The sequence below is a fragment of the Antennarius striatus genome, chromosome 2, assembly GCF_040054535.1.
Source record: "Antennarius striatus isolate MH-2024 chromosome 2, ASM4005453v1, whole genome shotgun sequence".
NCBI lineage: Eukaryota > Metazoa > Chordata > Actinopteri > Lophiiformes > Antennariidae > Antennarius > Antennarius striatus.
The window spans coordinates 5,038,345-5,060,556 of NC_090777.1; the positions used below are offsets into that span (position 1 = coordinate 5,038,345).

General features: G+C 44.7%; 3 protein-coding genes across 4 annotated transcripts; 2 read left to right on the plus strand and 1 right to left on the minus strand.

The window, feature by feature from the left end:
• Positions 1–271: 271 nt before the first annotated feature.
• Positions 272–3,873, plus strand: plpbp (pyridoxal phosphate binding protein). The gene is made up of 8 exons (XM_068340680.1): positions 272–379; positions 850–957; positions 1,052–1,087; positions 1,171–1,246; positions 1,323–1,463; positions 1,538–1,680; positions 2,655–2,753; positions 3,082–3,873. Exons 1-8 carry the CDS (start codon positions 290–292, stop codon positions 3,271–3,273), a joined length of 885 nt encoding a protein of 294 aa, XP_068196781.1. The 5' UTR covers positions 272–289; the 3' UTR covers positions 3,274–3,873.
• A 162-nt stretch (positions 3,874–4,035) lies between these two features.
• On the minus strand, positions 4,036–7,451 carry tmed4 (transmembrane p24 trafficking protein 4). Its single transcript, XM_068340694.1, has 5 exons — positions 7,268–7,451; positions 6,255–6,355; positions 6,046–6,171; positions 5,609–5,755; positions 4,036–5,524 (listed from the first exon to the last, which is right to left on the minus strand). The coding sequence occupies exons 1-5, from the start codon at positions 7,401–7,403 to the stop codon at positions 5,375–5,377; spliced, it is 660 nt and encodes a 219-aa protein (XP_068196795.1). The 5' UTR covers positions 7,404–7,451; the 3' UTR covers positions 4,036–5,374.
• A 602-nt stretch (positions 7,452–8,053) lies between these two features.
• ikbkg (inhibitor of nuclear factor kappa B kinase regulatory subunit gamma) lies at positions 8,054–19,711 on the plus strand. 2 transcript variants are annotated; one of them, XM_068337836.1, is made up of 15 exons: positions 8,054–8,380; positions 8,894–9,034; positions 10,701–10,966; positions 11,137–11,211; positions 11,307–11,402; positions 13,102–13,287; positions 13,700–13,761; positions 14,780–14,882; positions 15,103–15,218; positions 15,687–15,839; positions 16,353–16,425; positions 16,500–16,634; positions 17,361–17,497; positions 18,525–18,601; positions 18,887–19,711. In XM_068337836.1, the coding sequence occupies exons 2-15, from the start codon at positions 8,896–8,898 to the stop codon at positions 19,063–19,065; spliced, it is 1,797 nt and encodes a 598-aa protein (XP_068193937.1). In that variant the 5' UTR covers positions 8,054–8,380; positions 8,894–8,895; the 3' UTR covers positions 19,066–19,711. The 2 variants fall into 2 exon arrangements, with proteins under 2 accessions (XP_068193937.1, XP_068193945.1); XM_068337844.1 differs by lacking the exon at positions 11,307–11,402.
• The last annotated feature ends 2,501 nt before the right edge of the window (positions 19,712–22,212 follow it).

The window sequence follows — 22,212 nt, forward strand, 5'->3', positions numbered from 1 at the left end:
TGTGAATGTTATCTGTAAATATTGTTCATTCACTATCATATTTTATTGTAAAGTAAGAGCACCGTGCTTCAAATCACGAATAGAAGATCAATGATCAAGTACGGTGTTACTGATCAGGACGTTTTCTTTAGATTGTAATATCAATGCCTGAACAACAGGGGGCGCTGACGCGAAGCCACTTCCCACTCGAGGGAACGCTCCACCGGACGGGCTGTGCTTTTATTTTGAAAGCCGATTGTCGTCATCAGGGAGACGTCACTTACGTTCTGTGTCGTTTCCGTTTGACGGTATGTGGAAAGTAGCAATGTCGGAGGAGATCGGGAAGGCGCTGCAGTCGGTGCTGGGGCGGGTGACCCAGGCGGCGGCGCGGCGGCCCAAGGTGAGCGCTCCCCCCAAGAGACTCCGAACAGCGGACGCTTCCAGGGGGGCAGGGGGGGTCAGAGAGCTGAGTTTAGTTACGTAAGGCTTCCAAACACTTCAACCTTTGGATCCCAGGTGGTCGAGCTTGTGACAGCACTTTCGTCACATGTTTGGGGGGGGGGGGGGTGAACATATGGCAGCAGTGTGTCCGTGTGTGAGCAGGAGTGTGTTTGTGTCTGATGGGGTGTTCAGAGGCTACAAGACCAAGTTCTGCACACACACACACACACACACACACACACACACACACACACACACACACACACACACACACTTCAGCTCTTTAAAAGATGGTCCCTGCTCCCTCATCATGTCACCATCAGTCCTACCTACCTACCTAGTCCTACCAGAGCTGCTCCTCTGGATCTGAAGACCTGCCTCTCCTGCTGATGCCTTCACTGACAGATGGGAATGTTTGTCCGTCCTCAGACACTCCCCTCGGTGCCCCCCCGCCTTGTAGCCGTCAGCAAGACCAAACCCCCAGACATGGTGGTGGAGGCCTACAGGCAAGGACAACGCAACTTTGGTGAAAATTATGTGAGTATTCTGTCCTGCTCTTGTTGTGTCCATGTTCTATGACCTAACGCGATCGACTGACCCCCCCCCCCCCCAACCTTTGTCTTCACATCAGGTTAATGAGCTGGTGGACAAAGCCTCGGATCCTCTGGTGGGTTTATCACACATTTGAGATCTTCTCCCACAGCAGCGTTTGTAGGTTTTCACAGGGGTGTGTTTTTCCATCTCATCCAGATCTTAGCCTCGTGCCCAGAAATCAAGTGGCATTTTATCGGCCACCTACAGAAGAATAATGTCAACAAGCTTCTGGGTGAGTGGGGGCCATCAGCTGTAATGGAGCTGCGTTCTAAAAACCCTTCCACTCATTCCCGTCGTCTTGTTTCCAGGCGTTCCCAATCTGTTCCTGGTGGAGACGGTGGACTCGGCCAAACTGGCGGACAAAGTCAACAGTTCGTGGCAGCGCATCCGAGGAGCCAGTACGCAGAGGTTGAAGGTCATGCTGCAGATCAACACCAGCGGAGAGCAGAGTAACCGTCCGTCCTGTCGTTTGTGCGTCGGTGCCGTGAGCGGATCACAGACGGTCTGTCCATGTTTGCTGCAGGTAAACACGGCCTGCCTCCAGCCGACACGGTCGACACTGTGAAGCACATCGTGTCCCAGTGCTCCGCCCTGCACTTCACAGGACTCATGACCATCGGTCGCTACGGCTACGACCTCAGCTTGGGCCCCAACCCCGACTTTCAGGTATAAAAGTTTGTCTCCATCATCAGTGAGATTTGTTGGTGAGGCGGTGACTCCTGATGGTCGTCCATCTGCCAGGAGAACGAGTGAATGTTCTGTTGGCGTTCTTCAACATCAGTGTCTTTATGACTGGGTTTTCTTCTCTTCATTTATTCAAAATTTTTCAGGGTAAAAGGAAAAAGAAACCCACAACACACAGATCCAACAGTCTGTGTTTGAGAATGCAATGCAAATTTAAAGCATTTAATTCAACCTGTTGAACCTGTTCTCAGCGTGGCTGAAGCGCTTCAGCCACGACTCAAGTCGGGTGTTGGACTCCCGCTGTTCACATTGTGAAACGTCTGTCCTCCTCGAGCATTTTCTATTTTACATTGTTCTCCCTGTGCTTTGCAAACTGTTGAGGTCATCGCTTGAAACGGTTCATTTGTGAAATTTTGTTTTTCTTACTGGGGTTGTGAAGTCGAAGTCGGGTTTGTTACATAGTCGTCGGCCCTACTAGATGGTGAATGAAAGAATGAATTAATGTTTTTGACTTATTTCATATTTTTACTACATATTTCCAGATGTTTTTGTTCATAGTTTTAATGTCGTCTTTGTGGATCAACAATGTAAATAGTCAAGGAAAGAAGAACTGTTACATGAAAAAGTGTGTCCACACTTTTGACTGGTTGTGTGTGTCGGCTGGAGGTTGACTCATCAACAGACAAACATCTGCTTTGTAGCTTTTAAAGCAAATCGCCCTCAGGGATCAATAAAGAATTTTGTTTTTGATGATGGTAGAAAGTGTCAGGATTGCATTACATAGTTTGTCCACCAGAGGGCGCAGTTTATTTTTTTATTTTTTTGTTTTTCGTTTGTTTGTTTTTTTAGCAGTGTGCTCTCAGTAAAATCCTTGATTCTTAAAACAATTTCAGATTTTTTTTTTTATTTGAAAACTGTTCCAGATTTCTTTTCTTTTTTTGTCTATTTAAATCAAGATGCTGCTGAGTCGGCGGCGGGAGGTGTGTGACAGTCTGGCGCTGCCTCTGGAGGAGGTTGAGCTCAGCATGGGGATGTCCACAGACTTTGAACATGCAGTGAGTATCACTCCTTATCAGCAAACATGATCTCCTTCAGAGGAGCAGAACCAGGACCTGGAGCGGTATCTAGAAACGTCTTGTTTCTAGATGTTTGATTTGGAGCTTGATATGCAGTAGTCAAATGAGTTCAGTCGTTTCAATACGGCTTTCCAGTTGAGTTTCAGATAAGTTTCAAAGAGAAGACTTTCATCCAAGTTGGGTTTAAATGTTTCTTCTCTTTGACGTCACTTTTTTTCTTTACTAGTTGATTCCACATGGATTCATGCGTGCATCTCATTGTACTCGGAGAGTAAAAATTTTTTTTCTGCTCTTCCCTGTGTTGAAGATCGAGGTGGGTGCCACCAACGTGCGAGTAGGTAGTATCATATTCGGCAACAGGGAGTATCCAAACAGCGCAGCAAACACTCCCAATCCCAGCCCGGCTCCCAGTCCAGCTCCCAGTCCGGAGAAAACATCCAAGATGGTGTCAGAAGAGGCGGCCAAGAAGATGCAGCATCTGACCGTGTCGGGACAGTAAGAAGAGCTCCTCTGAAGTACGTCAGAGGGAGGAAAAAACACTTCCTGTGAACAGACCGGAGCAGTGAAGCGCAGGTTTTCCATATGTGGAGCTAAGGTTGCAAATTTTTGGCTAGTTTTAAAATGGTTTTCCTGAATCTTCGTCACGTTTTTGTGTCCCCTTCTTGCTCTTGTAATTAAAAGTTGAATTTGGTCAAAGAACTAGTTTGACCGTTTTTCCAAAAACCAGTTTAGAACTAACCTGTCGTTGTCTGACTTCCTGTCATGGAAAACTCTGACATCCCTGGATTAACAAGCGTCCGTCTACTGAAACATGGTGGAACGTTGTTTGGCTTTGTTGTGCGCTGTGGTATTTTGTACCTTTCCAACCCGTGTTGAAATGTGCTTGACTGTGTCCGGCCACCATGTCCCCTCATTACTGTACAGACCAAACAAAGACTTGACATAATAAATGATTTATTCCTTTATAATGACACACTTTGTGTTTCATGTGGTGTGTTTCCGCTCTGACAGCAGAGTTGTGTGTGTCGAGGTGAGTCAATCTATGCAAACAGGTGATCTGGTGTCATGGTGGGTTTTCAAACTGTAGCCATCATGTCAATGTCAGCGTTTCATTTCCGTGACAAAGTTTTCCTCGTTGGTGGTAGAATCGTGTTGTGTTGATCTGTGTGTTTAGTTTGTGGCCCTAAGCCATGAAATAAATTCTTTGGTTGCAATTATTTGCCAACTGCTGAATATTTCTTCCCTTTAGGGCCAAATGATACATCACAAATGTTGGGGCAAACATGGTTTATTGATCACATGTAGGTCACACCTTGAGGACAGTGAAGCACTGCACTCACCAGAGCGCTAAAATGCCTTAAAAGAAGTTCTGGAATTTAAATGTAGTCAGTGGAGGAATCCCTGTTCACTCCCCGTCAGCATCTGTTTCTCCTAAAATATTGGAAGAGGAGATGTGAAGAACTAATCTGATGAATGGAACCCAAACCAAACCAGGCCGAGGACGCTTAATAAATACGCAGAGGAAAGAAAACACCTGAAAAATGTCAAAAAAACAAGTAGAAAACAACAATAAGCTACACCTCCTCTTATTTACAACACAATCCTGTTAGACATGTATCACACACCGGATCTGCAGACACCAGGACTTTTATTTTTAGTGGCAAAATCTAGTATTTATGTTTGCAAATGAACTACAGCTAAAAAAAGCTCGATTCAACTGAGTTTCCTTTTCTACATTCAGCTCAAAATGCTGCGTTTAATGACCCCAGGATAAATCAGACGCTGAATATCTTCCATGTCATCCATCATTGAGCCAACAGACTCAGTGAGGCTCCCAGCATGCACCACTGCTGATCCACAAGAGCTCGTACAGACGCCAGAGGGAACCCACACAGACATGGGGACAGACTCCATACGGGACGGTCCCAGGACCCTGAACACCACCCCCCCCCCCCACTCTCACTGCACCGCCGTGCCACCAGCATTCACTCTAGAACTGAGAAATACACGCGGCTGATGAAGGCCACACGACGAGGAGGGATGCCCCGGCAGGGATCTGAGGGCGTTTTCTTAAAATCCAGTCCAGACGCGCAGGTCACAAAAAAATGGATCATCCATGGGTTCTTTTCCAAGACCTAAGCTCTGATTGGACGTTGGGAGGTGTTACACTATCACTCTGCTTCTAATCATTCCAACTTTGTTATTGTGGTTCCATTTGTAACACCTGAACACGTCCTGAGCACTGATTATGTTTGTGTGCGGCTGTTGGATAAATACGCCGGCGAGCGTTACATCTCAAATAAAACTGCGAGCCACTGTTCACAACATAAACCTTTTCTAAAAAACGTGCAACATTCTGAAGTACCAACCACCATAAAACCTTGTGTTCCGTTGCACAGAAATAAAAACATGGCATGTCCGAAGGCGACAGGAACCCTGCGCTACCCTCATGTTGCTAACAGAAAAGTACCAATAGCTTGAACATGGGCCCAGGATGGAGAACAGCATCAGAGAAGCTGCGGACAGTCACTCCACGTCTCCTCCAGGATGCTTCCACGCCTCCGCGTGACGCCCAGTCCGTCTGATCGGGCTTCAACACGTTACACCAGTTTCTTGGCTTCGAAGAAGCTCTTGAGGTGCTTCATCTGCCAGATGCCGGTGACGATGAGGATGAGCGTCTGAGCGATGGACCACCACAGGACGCGCTGGTTGGTGCTCTCGCTCGTCATGCGAAAGCGCTCCTCGCGATACTGCAAAGAGACGACAGACGGCAGTCAGAGGGGGGAGGAGTCACGCAGCAAACGCCGACACGTTCTGAGGTTGTGTTTACTGACCCTCTGGTAGTTCTGCTCTTTCTGGATCTGTTCAACCTGGTCGAGAAGCTGTCGGACTCGCAGCTGCAGCTCAGTCAGTTTGTCTTTAGCTGCAATTTCAGGGTAGTTGTTGGTATGTTCTCCAACCTGAATATCCAGATGCACCCGCTGGAACAAAAACAGACAGTTTGAACTCTGGCACTCAAAAGCACCACATGAATTTAGCCGGTGATCAGTCGTTTTTGGTCACGTGCACAAGATCCCTCAGTTCATGAGTTATGTTTCTTTTGATTACATTTTGTGGAAAGACACTTTATTGTTCATCACATAAGTCAAGAAAATCACACAATTTATAAGCCAATCCAAGAAAGAATGTGATTGACAATCGGGTCACTGGTGACCAGCGGTTGTGTGAAATGGTCATTCAGGTAAAAAACCAAAGCGGTGGCTGTTCATACCAGCTTCCCTCCTGCAAAGAGAGCCATCTTGGTGGAGTTGGAGTGTAGACAGATCTGATGTTCTCCAGGAGTGTGCGAGGTGAACGTGAAACGCCCTTCGGACCCGTACTGACGAGAAAGGATCATCTGGGGGAGAGGCAAAAAAGGCCCTTCAGGTTCTGGCTGTCATCATGTGGAGGAGTTCCAGAAGGCGCCGCCTCTGTCCTCACCTTTGTGTCTGGATCCTTGATCTCTACATGCATCCCAAGCCCGGGGGTGGAGGGCAGGAAGGAACCGGTCTGCTTGTCCCACAGCTGAGTCCTGTACTTTCCTGTCCGACAGGAATAGAGACAAGACATTCAGATGGCAGTAAGATGGCTGTACTATTACCATGGCAACACTATTCACATTTTAAATAAAGAAAACACATAAACACTGGTGTGAAACATTAGTGCAAAAAAATAAAAAAAAGTCATGAGTGAAATACATACAAGTTTGTTCTGTCAGCAAACTAAAGTAATGTCGAAGTTGTATTATTTCATGTGTTCATATAAAAATGTGTTTTTTCCCATCAAAATACCATCAAAAATATTTCACTCTTGTTCCACTGCAAGCAAACCTTTTTGAATTGATTTTTATTTCTGATTTCTTTTCCCTCCATATCCACATTCCACAAATTCACCAAACGAAAACACATTGTTGTGTTGTTGTTGTTGTTGTTGTGTTCACGTCCAGCAGGACGTTTCACGTCATCATCTCAGACGTTCAGCGATGCTGCGTTCAGGGTCGGCTTTACATCGGCTACTATTCATATTACTAGCGTCGTAATTTACATAACCTGACTTGGAGGTACAAAACGCGGGTCATTTATTGATGGTTTTATTACGGTTAACATTTTATTTAACGTATTACGTGAAGGAAAGGATAGATTACAATTAGATTAATATTTTTGTAGTATTCTGACATCAGTATCTCAAGTCAAATATTTAATTAAAGCCTTTGTCCTTTATCAAGTACAGATACAATCTCAAGTGTGGTGTTGCCGTTCATGGAAATAATGTTTGCCACAACTTACAGAAAACCTCAGTATTTCCATGCAGACTTAATTTCTAGGCTAAACGAACGAGCTGTGAAGCCGACATTTCTTTAAACTGCGGTCTGGGTGCGTTTCTGCATGAGCCAGCCGATTGTGTGCACTGCTACGTTAGCTACGTCAAGCTAACGACTACACGCCACATCTTACCAATAACCATGGTCTCATCAGGGATTTCTTCTATGAAACATTTCTTCTCCGTCTCTCCAACGTGGAAATACAGCGCGCAACCTGGATATATCCACAATGACGCCAAAATAAGTGCAGCAGCACGGATGGAAGCCATCGTGCAGCCGTTTGCGCCGACAGGTTGAGGCTGCGGCTACTGCGGAAGAACGACGGGAGGGGGGATTTCCTTAAAACATGGGATCATTAAACCCTGGGTTTGGACTCACAGGGTACACGCACAGTCAGGCCGGAAACCCTGTACATCGCTCCAACACATATCTGTCCCAGGCTATTTAATTCATATTTATATTGAAAGGTGAGGAACACAGCATCCTTCTTTGTGATACTCACAAGTTGTAGTTATTGTCAGCAACATTCTAGAAATAAAAGAGAGCTGCACAAAGTCACAAAACTTCAGACACCTCACATGTTTTGTGTTTCTGTAAAGGTTTGCAGACAATAATAAAATCTTGATATTAAAATCCAAATGCATCTGCTAGTAAATATTCACTCGAGAAAAAAAAAAATTGAGAGTAGACTCCATTCTCATAAGCACTGTCTAGATTTGTGTACAGCAAGTAAACAATTAGCCAATCTGATTTTTAAAAAATCTAACTGAAAACACATTTCTAGAAATTCTATCAAAAAAACTTTTAAACTTAGTGTCACCTTAGCTGAGCGTCCTGGTTTTCGTTTGACACCAGACCAGCAGCCTGCGGGGCAGAGCTTGACTGTCAGTCTAAATGTAGGGCAAAGGATTCAGTGTTTCCTAATCAAACAACATTCGCCTCGGCGGTGACAGATCACCTCAAGCCTGAAACTCGCACACTGTTTGCGCTCAATGCGGCAAACCGGGCTAAAATGCTCCAGGGACGGCACACAGTTCGTTAATGTGGGCTGGCGTGTGTTTCAGAGTGTGTGGGGGTCACATTAGCTGAATTATCGGCGGTAACTCACAAGCTAAACTGTTAGCTGTTTCACATTAGCCAGCATGCTAGCGTCGGCTAACTAGCTAACGCTAGGCTAACAGGTTGTATGTGGATGACAGCTCGACTGCTGGTTTTTCGGGACAACAAATCCGAAGAAGAAAAGAGGGTAAGGGGCGTTTGTGCTGCATGTCGGTTAGAAATATTAGCTCGTATGTAGAATAATGGTAAAATAATCCCTCTGACGTTAGCCGTGTTAAATATAACTCCTCATGTGGCTTTTGATGAGCAGTGATTTCTATGTATGCTAAATGCATAAAAGCAGCTATGGGTGTCAGTCGAGCGCTTTGCCTCATGGTCCTGGGGATGACGTAATGGTGTCGTTCGACACCTGGATGCGCTGCACGACACAAAGACCACGAAGTGGTGGCGGCGACACACGATCTGCCCGACAGGCCTCAGGATCAGAAGGTTCCTGGATGGGGTCGAGTTTGAAGTGACAGTACAAGTTCCTGCTTGAGGCGCGACTTGCAGTGTGTCAGGATGATGATGATGATGAGGATGATGATGATGATGATGAAGAGCGTGGGATGGTTTTAATACATCAGGTCCAGACTGGATACGCTCATCAGTTTGTTGGTGTGTGTGTGTGTGTTTGGGTAACATCTGAATCTGTGTGCAGGGATGGTGCAGCCCCAGCCGGACGGCCCCCTGCAGTGGGACCTGTCAGGAGAGGAGAATGGAGGGGCCCTCAGGGTCCCCCCAGAGGTGGCTGCCAATGAAGTAGTGACGCGGTTACTGGGTGACAACCAGCAGCTGAGAGGTAGGACACGTTGGAGTATCCTCAGGCTTCAGGAACCTTCGTCATCCACGAAGGTTCAGATGTTTATCAGTGATTTGTGTAGAACTTTTCCTTCAAGAGATGGGGCTCAAAGGTTTTAGGAGTAAGAGAATCAGCATGTTATAACAAGAAACCGTAAAAGTATACAATACAAAAGTCAGAAAGAAAATGAAGTAATTTTAAAAAAGAAGGCTAATATATAAAAGAATCCCTGACCAGCAGCAGCGTTAAGAAAGAACATTGGTGTACAAGCAGCCATGAGGTAATTTCTTGTATTTTGTTAAGCTTGCCAAATTATTATTTTTATTATGGTATTATTATTTATTTTTATTTATTTACTTTTGTTACGCGTTGATGATTTTTTTGCTCTGCTATTGTTTTATGATTAGTAAAAAGAATGTACCAAAAAAAAGTGTACAATAGCGAGTACAGAGTACAATAGCCGACAGAAGAAGAACCTACAACTACAAAGAAAAGGAAATCTGCTCTATACCAGTTTTTCTGCTAGTTTTGTTGTATTTATCCGCCACAACTTAAAGGCCGTTTGGCAGAATCATTGTCTGATGTTAAACGAGTCTGTGTTGCCAAATTACTGTATTTTCCGCACTATAAGGCGCACCTAAAAGCCTAAAATTTTCTCCTAATCCCGTGGTGCGCCTTATACCCTGATGCACCTTATATATGAATTAATATTCATATTAATATTGGTTAAAAACAACGCCGGCAGTCTGGCCGGCAGTAATGCCGCACTACGCCACCAAGGGCACCCTCATAAGGTATTCGGGCCTACGCCCCCTAACAACGGTAGTCAAGGGGCATCACCGAAGTCTGGTCTCTCACTGACCTGCTGGTCTGACAGCAGAGCAGCGGAGAGCCCCGGTGACCGGCTACAATAACGTAGCAAAACTTAAGGAACTTTCAACAATTTTATTAAAAAGTTTGACTGACTGACTGATCTCAGTATTTCCTAACTATCTTGCGTCAGAAATAACCCACTTTAAACTTAATTGGTCTTAAAAATGCCATTGTGCTGTCATCTGGAATCTAGTGACGGTCCATTCTATTAGTCTGTGGAAACACGGAGAAACTGGCATAAAGGTGAATGAAAGACCCTCAAAGCTGAACTTCCAGCCTTTTCTGAAATTTCAAGAGCAGACTCACTGCTAGACAAAGGTGTCTGGTGTGCTGCATTGATTTACAAATGTGGTTGATATCTCTGGGCGGGCAGCAGAGGGGCGCATTCAGGCTTGTGTCAGTTCTAGGAGTAAAGCAGCGTCACATTTGCCAATAAATTGGGTGCCTGACATTAAAAACTAGTTAAACAATTGTTCAGGACACACAGCAGCAAATAGCTGCACCTCACCTCCGACTGGACTACCGATCGATCGAAACAATATTTAATTAATAAACGAAGACGGAACTTAAATATCTTGTTTTTTTAATTATATGCGCCTTATAATCCAGTGCGCCTTGTAGTGCAGAAAATACTGTATTATATGATGGTCACTTTTACTGGACCCGAGAGTCATAATATATAAGTTTGTAGAACCAGATCAGGAGGAGCTTCTTTGTCGTTTTTCTTCTCACAACGTTGTTTGAATCTGCGACGCCTCACGTCGCTCCTTTCACCTTCACCTCTGTCCTCCAGAGGCGCTGCGGCGGAGCAATCTCGCCTTGCGTCAGCGCTGTGAGGAGATGGAAGGATGGCAGCGGAGGACGAGAGAGGAAAGAGAGTTTCTCAGTTGTCGTTTCCAGGAAGCCCGGGCCCTGGTAGAGCGGCTGGCCCAGGAGAACCACTCCTTACAGGGCCTGGTGAACGGCCCGGCCTCCACGTCCTCCAACCACTGCAGCAGCTCCAGTCAGACTGAGGACCCGCAGGTTCCATCCAGGAACGGCCCTCTGGACGGCCCTCAGGTGTGCTGGGAGGATGCGAAGCATCTACACGTCACACTCACGTACTCGCATCCATCCAGATGTTGCAGCGTGCTGCGATTCGTCACTGTAATCCCTGACAACGTGAAGACTACAGGTGACGATGTGTGTTTCCTGCTGCTGATGGGGAAAACGTCTCGTGTGTCTCTCAGACTCTGGAGCAGCAGCGGAGGAAGAGAGTGGAGGAGACGGATCAGCACACCCAGACCCTGCCGCCTCGCAGCCTGGTGAGATCTGTGACGCCGGTCGCCGAGCGTGTGTTTGACTTCACGTTTGACTCATCTCATTGTCTTCTGCTTAACTGAAATGTCTGTGTGTCCAGGATGATGTGCGTAGTTCCTTGTCTAGCCCCCTCCCCTCTCCCCTCACCTCACTTCTAGAGGTCGGGGGGAGAATAATGGGTGGGGAGAACAGCCAGGTGAGACAACTCGCTCTGTCCTACTTTCCCAGGGATCAGATTTGTTGACCCTGAAGCTGTTTCAAAACTGTGTTTCTGATGTCTGCGACTCGGGGTGTTCCTAAACTGACGCTTCCTGAAATCTGAGCTGAAAGGAATTTGGGATGAGACAAATTTCAGGATCATTTCAGTTCCACTTCTTGTCTTGGAACTCGCTTCTGGTGCAAAATGTGTGAACAAGGCTGTCGGGATTCAGATAAAGAACCCAAACGTAGGCAGGAGAGGCCAAACAGGTACAGTTAGTGAAAATGTGAAAAGCTAACACAGAGACAGGCAAGTTTAAAAAAATATCCGAGCCCAAGACAAATGATCTAGGAAGAAATGGATCAAGTAACGTGATCCAAAAAAAATGCTGATAAGTTCCAAAGAACACGCTCCATGAGGTCAATGTGTCCTGATCTGACCTGGACAGTCTGCTGTCAAAAGGGAATCAGGTGTCACAGCCTTATGGAGCTGGACGTGGACGCTGAAGAGTCGTAGCAGCAGAAGTCCAGCATAAGAATGTAAGAAATCTAAGATCTCAACCCCAGAATGACGGATCCACACTGTACGGATCCACTGAGGATAAAGTGTTTTTTAGGGTAAACGTCAAAAAGTCTTAAACAGGTGGATCCGGTTTGGACTTCTCCAAGAGATCCTTTAGTTTAGTTTTCACCTCACAGCTTGAAAATGATCCCCAGCATCTTTCAGCGCAGAAGCTTTTGTCTCTACACAGCCTCCTTCACTCCCTCACCGCTTCACCCACCTTCCCCTTCTTTTTATTCAAGCAGAGAAAAACATTGCTGCTCCAAAGACGTCTAAACGCTCCCACCGATTACAAGACAGAATTTAAATATACTGGATTTAAATATACTGGATTTAAATATACTGGATTTGTTAAATCCATTCATTCATTCATTTTCCGCCACTTTATCAGCCGCAGCGGGTCACGGGAAGCTGGAGCCTAGCTGCGGCGGATAAAGTGGAGGAAAATGAATGAATGAATGGATTTAATAATAATAGAAGTGTGGCCAAACAGTGGGACAGACATCCGTTCAGGTGATTAAATATCTCTCCTTCGGCGCATATTTTAATCTAGCAAATTCCGATTATTCCTTGAACCTGGATCAATTTATAATTTCTTTTCTGAGAGAATAGGGAAATGTGTATAAAATTGTCTAGAAGTGTCCTTTCTAACAAGGAAGGTACTGGAATTCCTGGAGCCCCCTTCTGTTATCTGTATCCTTATCAAAATCATATCAAAATATTACCGGGATTAAGAGTGTATACCACATGGAATAAATAGAGATATGAGGCAGCTACAGAGAATATTCTGATCACAGTTTAAAAAGTCGACCACTCAGAAAGTGGAATGCTGTCATCATAACTCAGTTTTATCCCCATCACCAAGAAATTCTGCTGCATTTGGCCCGACGTCACAAAAAATTGTTCATAATTGTGAATGGTGACACGTCACCTCCTCTGGAGTGTCCCTAGTGTCTAGACTGGAGGAGCTGGCAGCACGACCCCTCTCTGTTCCCCTCACTCAGGTTCTGGGCGTCACGCCTTCACTGTTGGTTCTTCCTCCTGTGGGTGAAGGGTCGTTTCCCTCGTGTCAGCTCTACTCCAATCATCCAGTGTTGTCCATCCATCCTTGTTCTCTCTGTCTCTTTCTGCACAGCCGGTGGAAGGAGCCAATGAGTTCCTCCAGTTGTTGAAGAGCCACAAAGAGAAACTGGAGGAAGGGATGAGAGAGCTGAAGAGGAAGAACGAAGATCTGGAGAGGGAGCGGAGCGAGGGAGAGAAAGAGAGGGAGCGGATGAGGCGCTGCATCGACCAACTCCGGAGCAAACTGGCCCAAGCACAGGTAGCAACATGAACCAGACAGGAAGTCCAGCCTCGTGTGCACTGCAGGTGATGAAGAGGAGCAACAACAGCCGGATGTGGCTGATGGATGAAACGTCAGCAGTGACGTCTTTGTAGTTTCCTCTGAGGTCTGATTGAACAAGCGTAATAATATGAGAGAAAAGACCATTGGCTGAGGAAGTGATTTGTTGAATTTGCGGCAGATGAAAACGATAAATCTATGAAATCATCGAGGAACGCACAGAAGCAGGCAGCTGACTTTACCGAGTCTTTCAAACGAGTAGAAACAGTGCCGATAAATGGCTCTCCTGGCTTCACAAGATATATTTGTGTTGTTCAACTAAAGTAACGACATAAAATGATCGGAGAATAATTTTGATGTCAATTTTCGGTGGATAAATGTGTTCTTCCAGGCTAGCGGTGTTGCTGAGGAGGTGGTCCAGCATCGCTCGGAGGCGCAGCACTCCTCCGACTGGTACGACACACTCCTCCAAACGCTCGTTCACTAACGCACTAAACGTTCTGACTCGTCTGTTTGAACTCATTGTCATCAGCAGCTGTTTTAATGAACCGTTTCTACACCGTGTCTGTGTCTGGGTAAAACTCCGGTGTGGTAGTGGGTCGGTAGCTTTTCTCCGGCTTTAATGACGGCTTGACCTCAGATGTCTTCCTTCCTGTCTCTCTGCTGCCGCCTCCAGCTCTAGCCTGGCTAAACTCACAGAGCAGCTTCAGGCCACACAGGGCAGGTGAGCCTCTGCTCTGTGTGGCGTTCTTTCACCGTCTGCATGATCTCTATCATCCCCGTCTCCTGCTGTGGGTCTGTTCGTGCTGCCTGTCTCGTGTTTTTTACATGTTGCCTCTGTGTAAACAAGCACTCTTGTACAGTTCTTCATATTTTTGTCATGCTAAACCCGTGCGGCGGTTTGGCGGTGCTTCCTCACGGCCGGGGGGGGGGGGTTCACTCTGGGGTCTCCAGCTTCCTCCCAAAACCCTGCAGCAGAGGTGAATTGATGACCCTAAATTGTCTTTCTGTGTGACCCTGCTATGGACTGGCAGATTTTCCAAGGTGGACCCCGCCCCACATGTCATGTCAGCTGGTTTAGACGACGCTACACCAGATGATTACAGTATTTTCCGCGCTACAAGGCCCACCAAGAAGAAAAACTGACAGTGCGCCTTATAATCCGATGCGCTTATATATGAAAAAAAGTTTTAAAATAGGCCATTCATTGAAGGTGCGCCTTATAGTGCGGAAAATACTGTAGTTGGAGAAAATGGATGTAAAGCCTCCATCTGTTTGGGCGCTGTTCAGCTGTTAGTCAGGTTATCTCAGGAAGTCTTTTTTTTAAATGTGTTTTCAAGTTACTTTCATTTATTTCAGCCCCTTTAGTTCAAACAGATGTGAGCTGTTAAAGAGAGGATTTATCACACATACTTTAGTTTAAACTACACTTTTATGGTGATGAAGGCGCGTCTCGTCGTTGCGGCTGCAGGTATCGAGAGCTGCAGGAGAAGCTCGATTACCTGCAGAAGAGCTCAGCTCAACGGGACCGAACCGAAGCGCTGCTCAAACAGAAGGACAAAGACTGCGCCCAGGTAGGCCCAACGCCAATCAACCATGTCATCACCCGCGTGCGTTGGTGTTGTGTCAGTCACATGTATGAGCTTCTGCTGTTTAAGTGGTTTGTTGAAGGAATAAAAACACAAAGAGAAATATTTAAACCACGATTGATTGAACTGAACTCTGTTCGAAGTGGAGAAGCTGCTCGGGGTCTTCTAGCTCTTTTTATTTTTTATTTTTAATTTCCTTCTGCAGCTGGCGAAGGACTGTGAGGCTCTGAAAGCTCAAGCAACGTCTCTCTTAGGAGAACTGAATGAGAGACAGAGCTGCCTGGAGAAAAGTGAACATGAACGCAAAGTGTTGGACGAAAAGTGAGTCATGTGTTTTGTGTATGGGTCACAGGTGCTGAGGGAAAAAGCACAAAATCGTGTAAGTCAAGCGTGTCAAATGTGTGGCCCGTGGGCCAGGACTGACCCGGTAGGAGGTCCAGGCGTCCTCCACGCTCAGTAACGCGCATTGGCTCTTGCGGCGCGTAGAGTGACGTCACAGACAGTCAAAACCGAATCGATGTGTTTGGAGCTGTTCAGACTGAGCTGTCCAAATGAATGCGTTATTAATCCGTCCCACAGAAATCGGATTTCACGTGGTATGTAAGTGTTCGTACAAAAAAGACAACCGATATCAATCTAGATGGGCTAAAAACGGGATTTTTCATGTTTAATGGTCTGTAAATATAGTTAACGTGCAGTAAACGCTGCAGGAGTGTTTTCATTGGTCCTTTGTGTGTGTGTGTGTGTGTGTGTGTGTGTGTGTGTGTGTGTGTGTGTGTGTGCATCCAGGTTGTGCAGTAAGATGAAGGCCCTGCAGGTGGCGGAGCGCGACCTGGATCAGCAGAGGAAGCAGCATCATGTGACCATGGACAAACTGCTCCTGCAGAAGGAGAGCCTGGAGCAGGCCCTGAAGACCGAGAGACACGTCGTCACAGAGGAGAAGTGGGCTCCACACACACACACACACACACACACACACACACACAGACATAACATCAGCACTGACGTTTTAGCTGGAACGATTTATTTGCAGTTGTGTAGAAAAACTTTTTTCCACCAGGCTGTTGATGAAACTAAGAATTTGTTGTAAATGAAATCTTTGTGCCATAATGTTGACAAAACCGATGAAACTAAATGTAGTTTAAAAAAGAAATAACAAAAATTCCTCAGGTGAACCTGGGGACAATCCCATAGGTGGTTCTGGGGGGGGGGGGGGTTGCGCTCTAAGAGATAAACAGAGTTACTCTTGTCTCATAGTCTAAATGGGATGCAGCCGGGTAGAGCGTCATGTACCATGGTGGGGTAGTCGAAGTGAAGGGGTGATACTCCAGTAGCGCCGGTTTATGTCACCTGTTACTCCTCGCCAGTGACACCCAGTAATAAACTAATGATGACTGGTTCTGCGTGAAAGCTGAGATCCTCTGTCTTCGTCCGTCTCCCCTTTTTTCCTCGCAGGAAGAAGCTAACACAGCTGCAGCATGCCTACACGTGTCTGTTTCGAGACTACGATACTAAACTGAAGAGTGAGGTAAAAAAAGACATTCAGAATCCCAGTTCCCCTCGGAGCGTCCGTGTTGTAAGAGTTGTGTGCTTGTGTCCCAGGGGGGAGACATGTGCAGCCGTCTGGAGGAGGCGGAGAGAGCGCTGGCCTTGAAGCAGGACCTGATCGATAAGCTGAAGGAGAAGGTGGAGCAGCTGACGGGCTCCCTGGAGACGGTCCCTGTCCTCACCGCCCAGGTGAACTAGCCGCCTGTATCTGGAGTCAGAGACTCCAAAGTGTTTTTCCATGTGAAAAGAATGGAAATGATCACATTTTTATTCAGTCAGTTCTTCACAATAGAGGGGATGTTATGGTTCATGCACCAATTAGACATTCCTAGTCATGATCTTTTGAAAGTTTTTTTGTTTTTGTTTTTTTGCTGTCGGATCTTTATTATCGATACAATGAACATCAGTAGTATAATGTCAAGAATATGATCAGAATGGGCTCTGCTTTTCCAGATTATAACAAATCATAATATAAAAACATGTTCATGAAAAAATAAGAACAAAAAAAAAGTTGTAAAAACATCAAAACATACGTATGTACTTAACAAATCCAGAAAGCCGTTCTAATTTTAAGAAGATGATATGGAGCTGGTAAACACAGACACACACACACACAGATGTGTCTGAAGTGGGGACTATAGCTACACAACATCCTCACTCCACCTCTGCTGTTCAAACTAAACACATCGAGACAGTCTGGACTGAAGTTTCCGCTCTTGACGTCACTGTAAAGCGACTCTAAATCACTGACCAACCAAGAACATATCACACAACCAGAAAGTACACACACTCGTGTTGTGTAACAGTCGGTGTTGACAGTGTTCCAGTCAGGGTTGTAATTCAGCATGAACACAATGTGGAATGGAAATGGCCACGGCTGTTAAATAACGTCTCCTCTTCTCCCTGTTCGCTCAGGCTGAGATCTACAAGGCCGACTTCCTGGCAGAGCGCGAAGCCCGAGAGAAGCTGAACCAGAAGAAGGAGGAGCTGCAGGAACAGCTGACTCAGGCCCTGACTGAGATCGACAGGTTCAAACAGGAAGCCACCACACGGTAAACACAAACACTTCCTCTGCAAAGCAAACAACAAACAAAACCGACCTGCCGATGTTCGCTGTGTTCGCGTTGATGTCGCGCCACACGTCCTGCTCTTCGTTCTGGTTTTCGTCATTTCATCGTGTGTTCACGAAGCTTTGTTCTTCCGTCACAAACGCCGGTGCGTGCGTTAACGTGCACGGGGGAGTGGCAGAGCAAACAATGCAGTCGGTTGAATGTGAGTTTAATTAGATCATCAGATTTTAGCTTTTGCTGCCAAGCATGTTCAGTTGATAGAGTAGCTGAACCTGTTGTTTATTAGGTGTGTGTGTGTGTGTGTGTGACATGTGTCAGTATTACTGATTGATGGTGACAGGATCGTAACCGCAGCTGTTCGCGAGCCTGGGGAGTAACGGAAAACACTGCTGCTTATTTAGAATACACTGATTCCTCTTTACTCGGGGTTAATGCGTTCCAGGACCACCTGTTAAAAACTAAATTCCTCGATATAGGATGAACTATTATTTACAGTAACTTTAATGTTTATAAACCCTCAACATACTGATATTAAACCACCATTATCTGTATTACCTTTTTCCCACACTCTGTACTTTAAACACACAAACTGTTTAAAGCACTTCGTATTAAAGAAAAGTGTTTCTTTAATACACGGAAGAGAGCTGCATTCCGTGAGTCTCGGAAACACAGCGCATACACAGATGCTGTCAGCCAATAGCATGCACGTACGATATCACGTGACCACCTTCTAAAAAATCTGCGATGTAGTGAAGCCGTGCATTTTGAAGCGTGAATAAGCGAGGGATTACTGTATTAAAAACCTGCCTGTAAGACATCATCCTGGGTTTAGCTGTGGATTCAGGACTGGCTGTGGTGTCTCTCTTTTTGATTGGTTCTTACTTAACTTCCTGTTAAGGTGCGTTGGGAGCATGACAGGAAACTGTGTTTTGGTGCAGAGGCTGAGATGTTTGTCCTTCACACATTAACAAACGTTTTCTGTGTTGAACCTGGACTGAATCTGTTTCAGGGCACGTATGGAGCAAATGAAGCTGAGACACCTGGAGGATTTCCCAACACGGGCGCCGCTCATTCCTCTTCCACAAGGTGCATTAACACAACATGCATGTGCACACACACACACACACACACACACACGCATGTCGATGTGAAACTTTAGATGTAATGATTGTAAATGCTAATAAAAAAACAACACGATTATCTATAATTATCTATAATAAAATCTATAATGAAAAGAAACACGGAAAGTTTCTCTTCAGGAAACATCTTATCCTACAGCAACTTTTCGCTTTACACTAAAATGTCAGATATTTGATTAAATAAATTCTATAACAATGAACGCTAAGTGTTTGTGCTTCTCAAACTCTTTAGGTGCGACCTTCAACACGGCTCCCCCCGCCCCCTCATTCCGCAATCAGGGTTTGGTACCAATCGGTGATCCGGGGGCAGCTGGAGCCGAGGAGCTGCCGGATCTATGTTGTCCTAAGTGCCAGTACCAGGCCCCAGACATGGACACGCTCCAGATACACGTCATGGACTGTATACAGTAACATGAGTGTCGTTCTACACACACACACGCACACACAGATGTGTATGTACATATACGGTTTCTATCTGCTCCCAGCTCCATTCACACCCAGACATGTTCTTCGGTCGGTGCGTCTCACCCCCGCTGCCATGAAACCACACGAATGAATCAGTGTGGATTTTTCACAGACATCCTCCATACGTTCAAGATTATTTTCTTTTTTTCTTTTTTTTTTCCATTCAGCAGCTCAACCTTTCCTCGTCATCGACCTTTCCCTCCATGAAGTCTGGTTCTTCATGCCACCTCTGTTTACCCCTCCGTCCACATGACCCCTGACCTCTCAGTAGGCCGCTGTTATCTGATCACTGGAGAACAGCTTTCAGTCTGGTCACAGATTACAGTATACTTGGTTTTCACACGTGTCTCTAGTGACCATCTGTGATCAGATCCATTTCCTACCCTTTATGCAAAATAAAAAAGAACACATGGTTTAACAAAGTAAAAAGAAGAAAATAATCAAGTTATCCTAGAAATCATTTAACAAAGCTTAGAATCTTCCTACTAAATCAACCACTCACTAAACTGAGTATTTCTGAGTAGCCTCTATTATTTACTGTTAAATGTATTTGTAAAATATGGTATGTTTACTGTCAATAAAATGTTGTCTCCTGTCATGTTTTGTGCAAATTGTGGATTCAGCAGAGTGTGTTCAAATGATTGCTAAGTGTTGGCAGGAAAGACACAAGACACACACATGTGGACAGGCTGGTGCCGTGATGATAAACAGTATTGGTATGTGTGTCTTTAATGCAAATTAACAAGAATTCAACTCAGAATTTGTTAGCTTTACAAAACCTCTACTGTCTGAACAAATTTTAAATGTTGTGTAATATTTACGGGAATCTGAGGATATTGTGGTTCCATCGGTCTATTTCTTCTTGAATGGCCTGAACATGGAAATTCAACAGTGTAATCCATCGGGTGTCATTCTGATGTTCGATGAATACGTAGGCTTTCCATCTGGCCCAGGTTAAATCATATATTACTGAAGGAGTGCTTCCCACATCACGGTTTACTTGCATTTCTTCCATCACACATGTGTAGAGTCGTAGTCGCTGTCATGTTCCTCTCAGCTCTGCATGCAGCTTTAATATTATTTGTGGTATTTTTGTGGTATTCTTTACCCCAGTACATGCTCCTTTAGGAGTGGCTCATTATTTTGCAGACAACAATTCCGCTTCCTGTCCACTGAAAACCATTTTTGCGTTTTTTAGTGAGACTTTTTCTTATAAACTATCGGATTAAAATTTCTTCATACGTTCAGAAATTGTCAGGTTTTACAAGAACACAAGTCATTTATTTACAGATATGTTGGCATATGACAGTGTCGTTTATTGCTGACTCATGAAATACTGCACATAAATCAAGGCCTGCGGGCCAAATCTGGCCCGTAATGAATTATTTATGGCGCCCAGGATGAATTTTAATGCTATTAGAGCCGGCCCCCTTGCCACAGATTTGTAAGCACCAACACTACATTCCCCACAATGCAACGGTAGCGGAAGTCACTGCAGCGAACCAAGCGTGCTGTGGTTTCATTGTTTATCAGCAGTGGGAAAGGAGGTTGAAATTAGCTACTCCCCTCCTCAAAACTGGCTAAAAGGAAGGTGGACGCTGAGAACAGGGGGATCCAAGCCAGGTGGGAGTCAGGGTGTGTTCAGAGAGGTAAAAGGTGAACCTGTGTGTCTTCTGCAAAGTTTGCAAGCTGCGCATCCAAGCTGCTTGGACGCTCTGTGTCTAGCAGCACATACCTGTGTGAAAAAACATCACACAGGAGCCCCCTGACTGATAAACACCTTCACTTAAACCTGAGGGTTTCCTCTGCTCAGAGCCTGATTACCCCTGAATGACCCCTGACCCCGAACATTCATGAACTTGTATGAAAGATGAGACACCATCAAATATCAGGGTCCGCCTCAGACAAAGTGAACATCACAGAGCAGTAACGTATTATCAATTTTAAATTCAATTAAATTTTTACATTTGTTTATTGTTTTTCCTGTCTGTCATAGATTTTTGTATTTTATTTATATTTGTTTCAGTTGAATGGACTCAGGGCAAATTGTAGATACAAGCCATAAGAAAGAATACAACTGATTTGATTTACAGTATTTTTTTTAAATTTAATTTTATTATTTGAAAGCAGTTATCAGTGAGATCATAGAGCAGCATAATATTTTTTAATTTTCAAAATTGTTTTGTACAATAATGCATTATTATTGTCCATGCATTATTGTGCGTGCAATAATGCACGCACAATAATGCATTTTTTCAGTTAATAATGCATGCAATTTCATTTATCCTGATATTAAGGAACATTTTAGTTTTGAAGGACATTTAATTTTTTGCTGTTTGCCTGTTGAAAAGGTTTCCCCTTGAAGTTATTAATAGAATCATATGAAAATATTGCTATATTCATTTAATCATTAAATAATATATACTGTGTTAGCTCTTGGTTCAATAGGCTATCTTCATTTCAATGTTTTAATTAACATTTAACCAGTCAGGCCCTCGGCTTGCAGCAGTTTTTTTTGGCTATCTGTGTATTTGACACCCCTGAATTATTGGGTCTCTGTTGAATGTCACGTTTTTGTCCAGCATGTCTTCCATCACCTGTCATTCAGTCTGATTGAACTGAAGGTCGGTTTGACCAGGTGACGCTTTGAGTTGCAGTCACGTGATCCAGGTTAGCGCCATACACACATACTGTACATCCCTGTATAACACATATACAACTGTGTGTCCCATTCAGTTGGGATGTTTTTTTCCCAGATGACGAGCACATGTTGCACCAACAGAATATAATGTATGCTTTTAAAATAGGGATGATTTTTTTGTTTTTGTTTTAAAGCGACAGTACAACCAATAAATGGGCCGTTTAGGGGTTATAAATAGCAACGTTTACTTTCAACAATGAAAAGCAAAGACAAACCGGAAGTTATATGTTTCACCTTCAAAATAAAATGTTTGTCTCTACAGTTCAGACGACTGTGGCCTCTCCATGGGTACAAATTAACTTTATAACATTGCAAATAAATAGATTTAAAGTCGTAAGTAGTGTATTGTAAATATCAGACAATATCGAATAGATTTGTAGAATATGAAAATG

Coding starts and splice junctions, on each gene's coding strand:
- ikbkg (XM_068337836.1), top strand. CDS start 8,896: ATGGTGCAGCCCCAGCCGGACGGCCCCCTGCAGTGGGACCTGTCAGGA. Junction 13,288..13,699: donor GCAAACTGGCCCAAGCACAG/GTAGCAACATGA, acceptor GTGTTCTTCCAG/GCTAGCGGTGTTGCTGAGGA. Junction 13,762..14,779: donor GCGCAGCACTCCTCCGACTG/GTACGACACACT, acceptor TTGCGGCTGCAG/GTATCGAGAGCTGCAGGAGA.
- tmed4 (XM_068340694.1), bottom strand. CDS start 7,403: ATGGCTTCCATCCGTGCTGCTGCACTTATTTTGGCGTCATTGTGGATA. Junction 5,756..6,045: donor TCTTTGCAGGAGGGAAGCTG/GTATGAACAGCC, acceptor TTTTTGTTCCAG/CGGGTGCATCTGGATATTCA. Junction 5,525..5,608: donor AAGAGCAGAACTACCAGAGG/GTCAGTAAACAC, acceptor GTCTCTTTGCAG/TATCGCGAGGAGCGCTTTCG.
- plpbp (XM_068340680.1), top strand. CDS start 290: ATGTGGAAAGTAGCAATGTCGGAGGAGATCGGGAAGGCGCTGCAGTCG. Junction 1,247..1,322: donor TAATGTCAACAAGCTTCTGG/GTGAGTGGGGGC, acceptor TCTTGTTTCCAG/GCGTTCCCAATCTGTTCCTG. Junction 1,464..1,537: donor CAACACCAGCGGAGAGCAGA/GTAACCGTCCGT, acceptor TGTTTGCTGCAG/GTAAACACGGCCTGCCTCCA.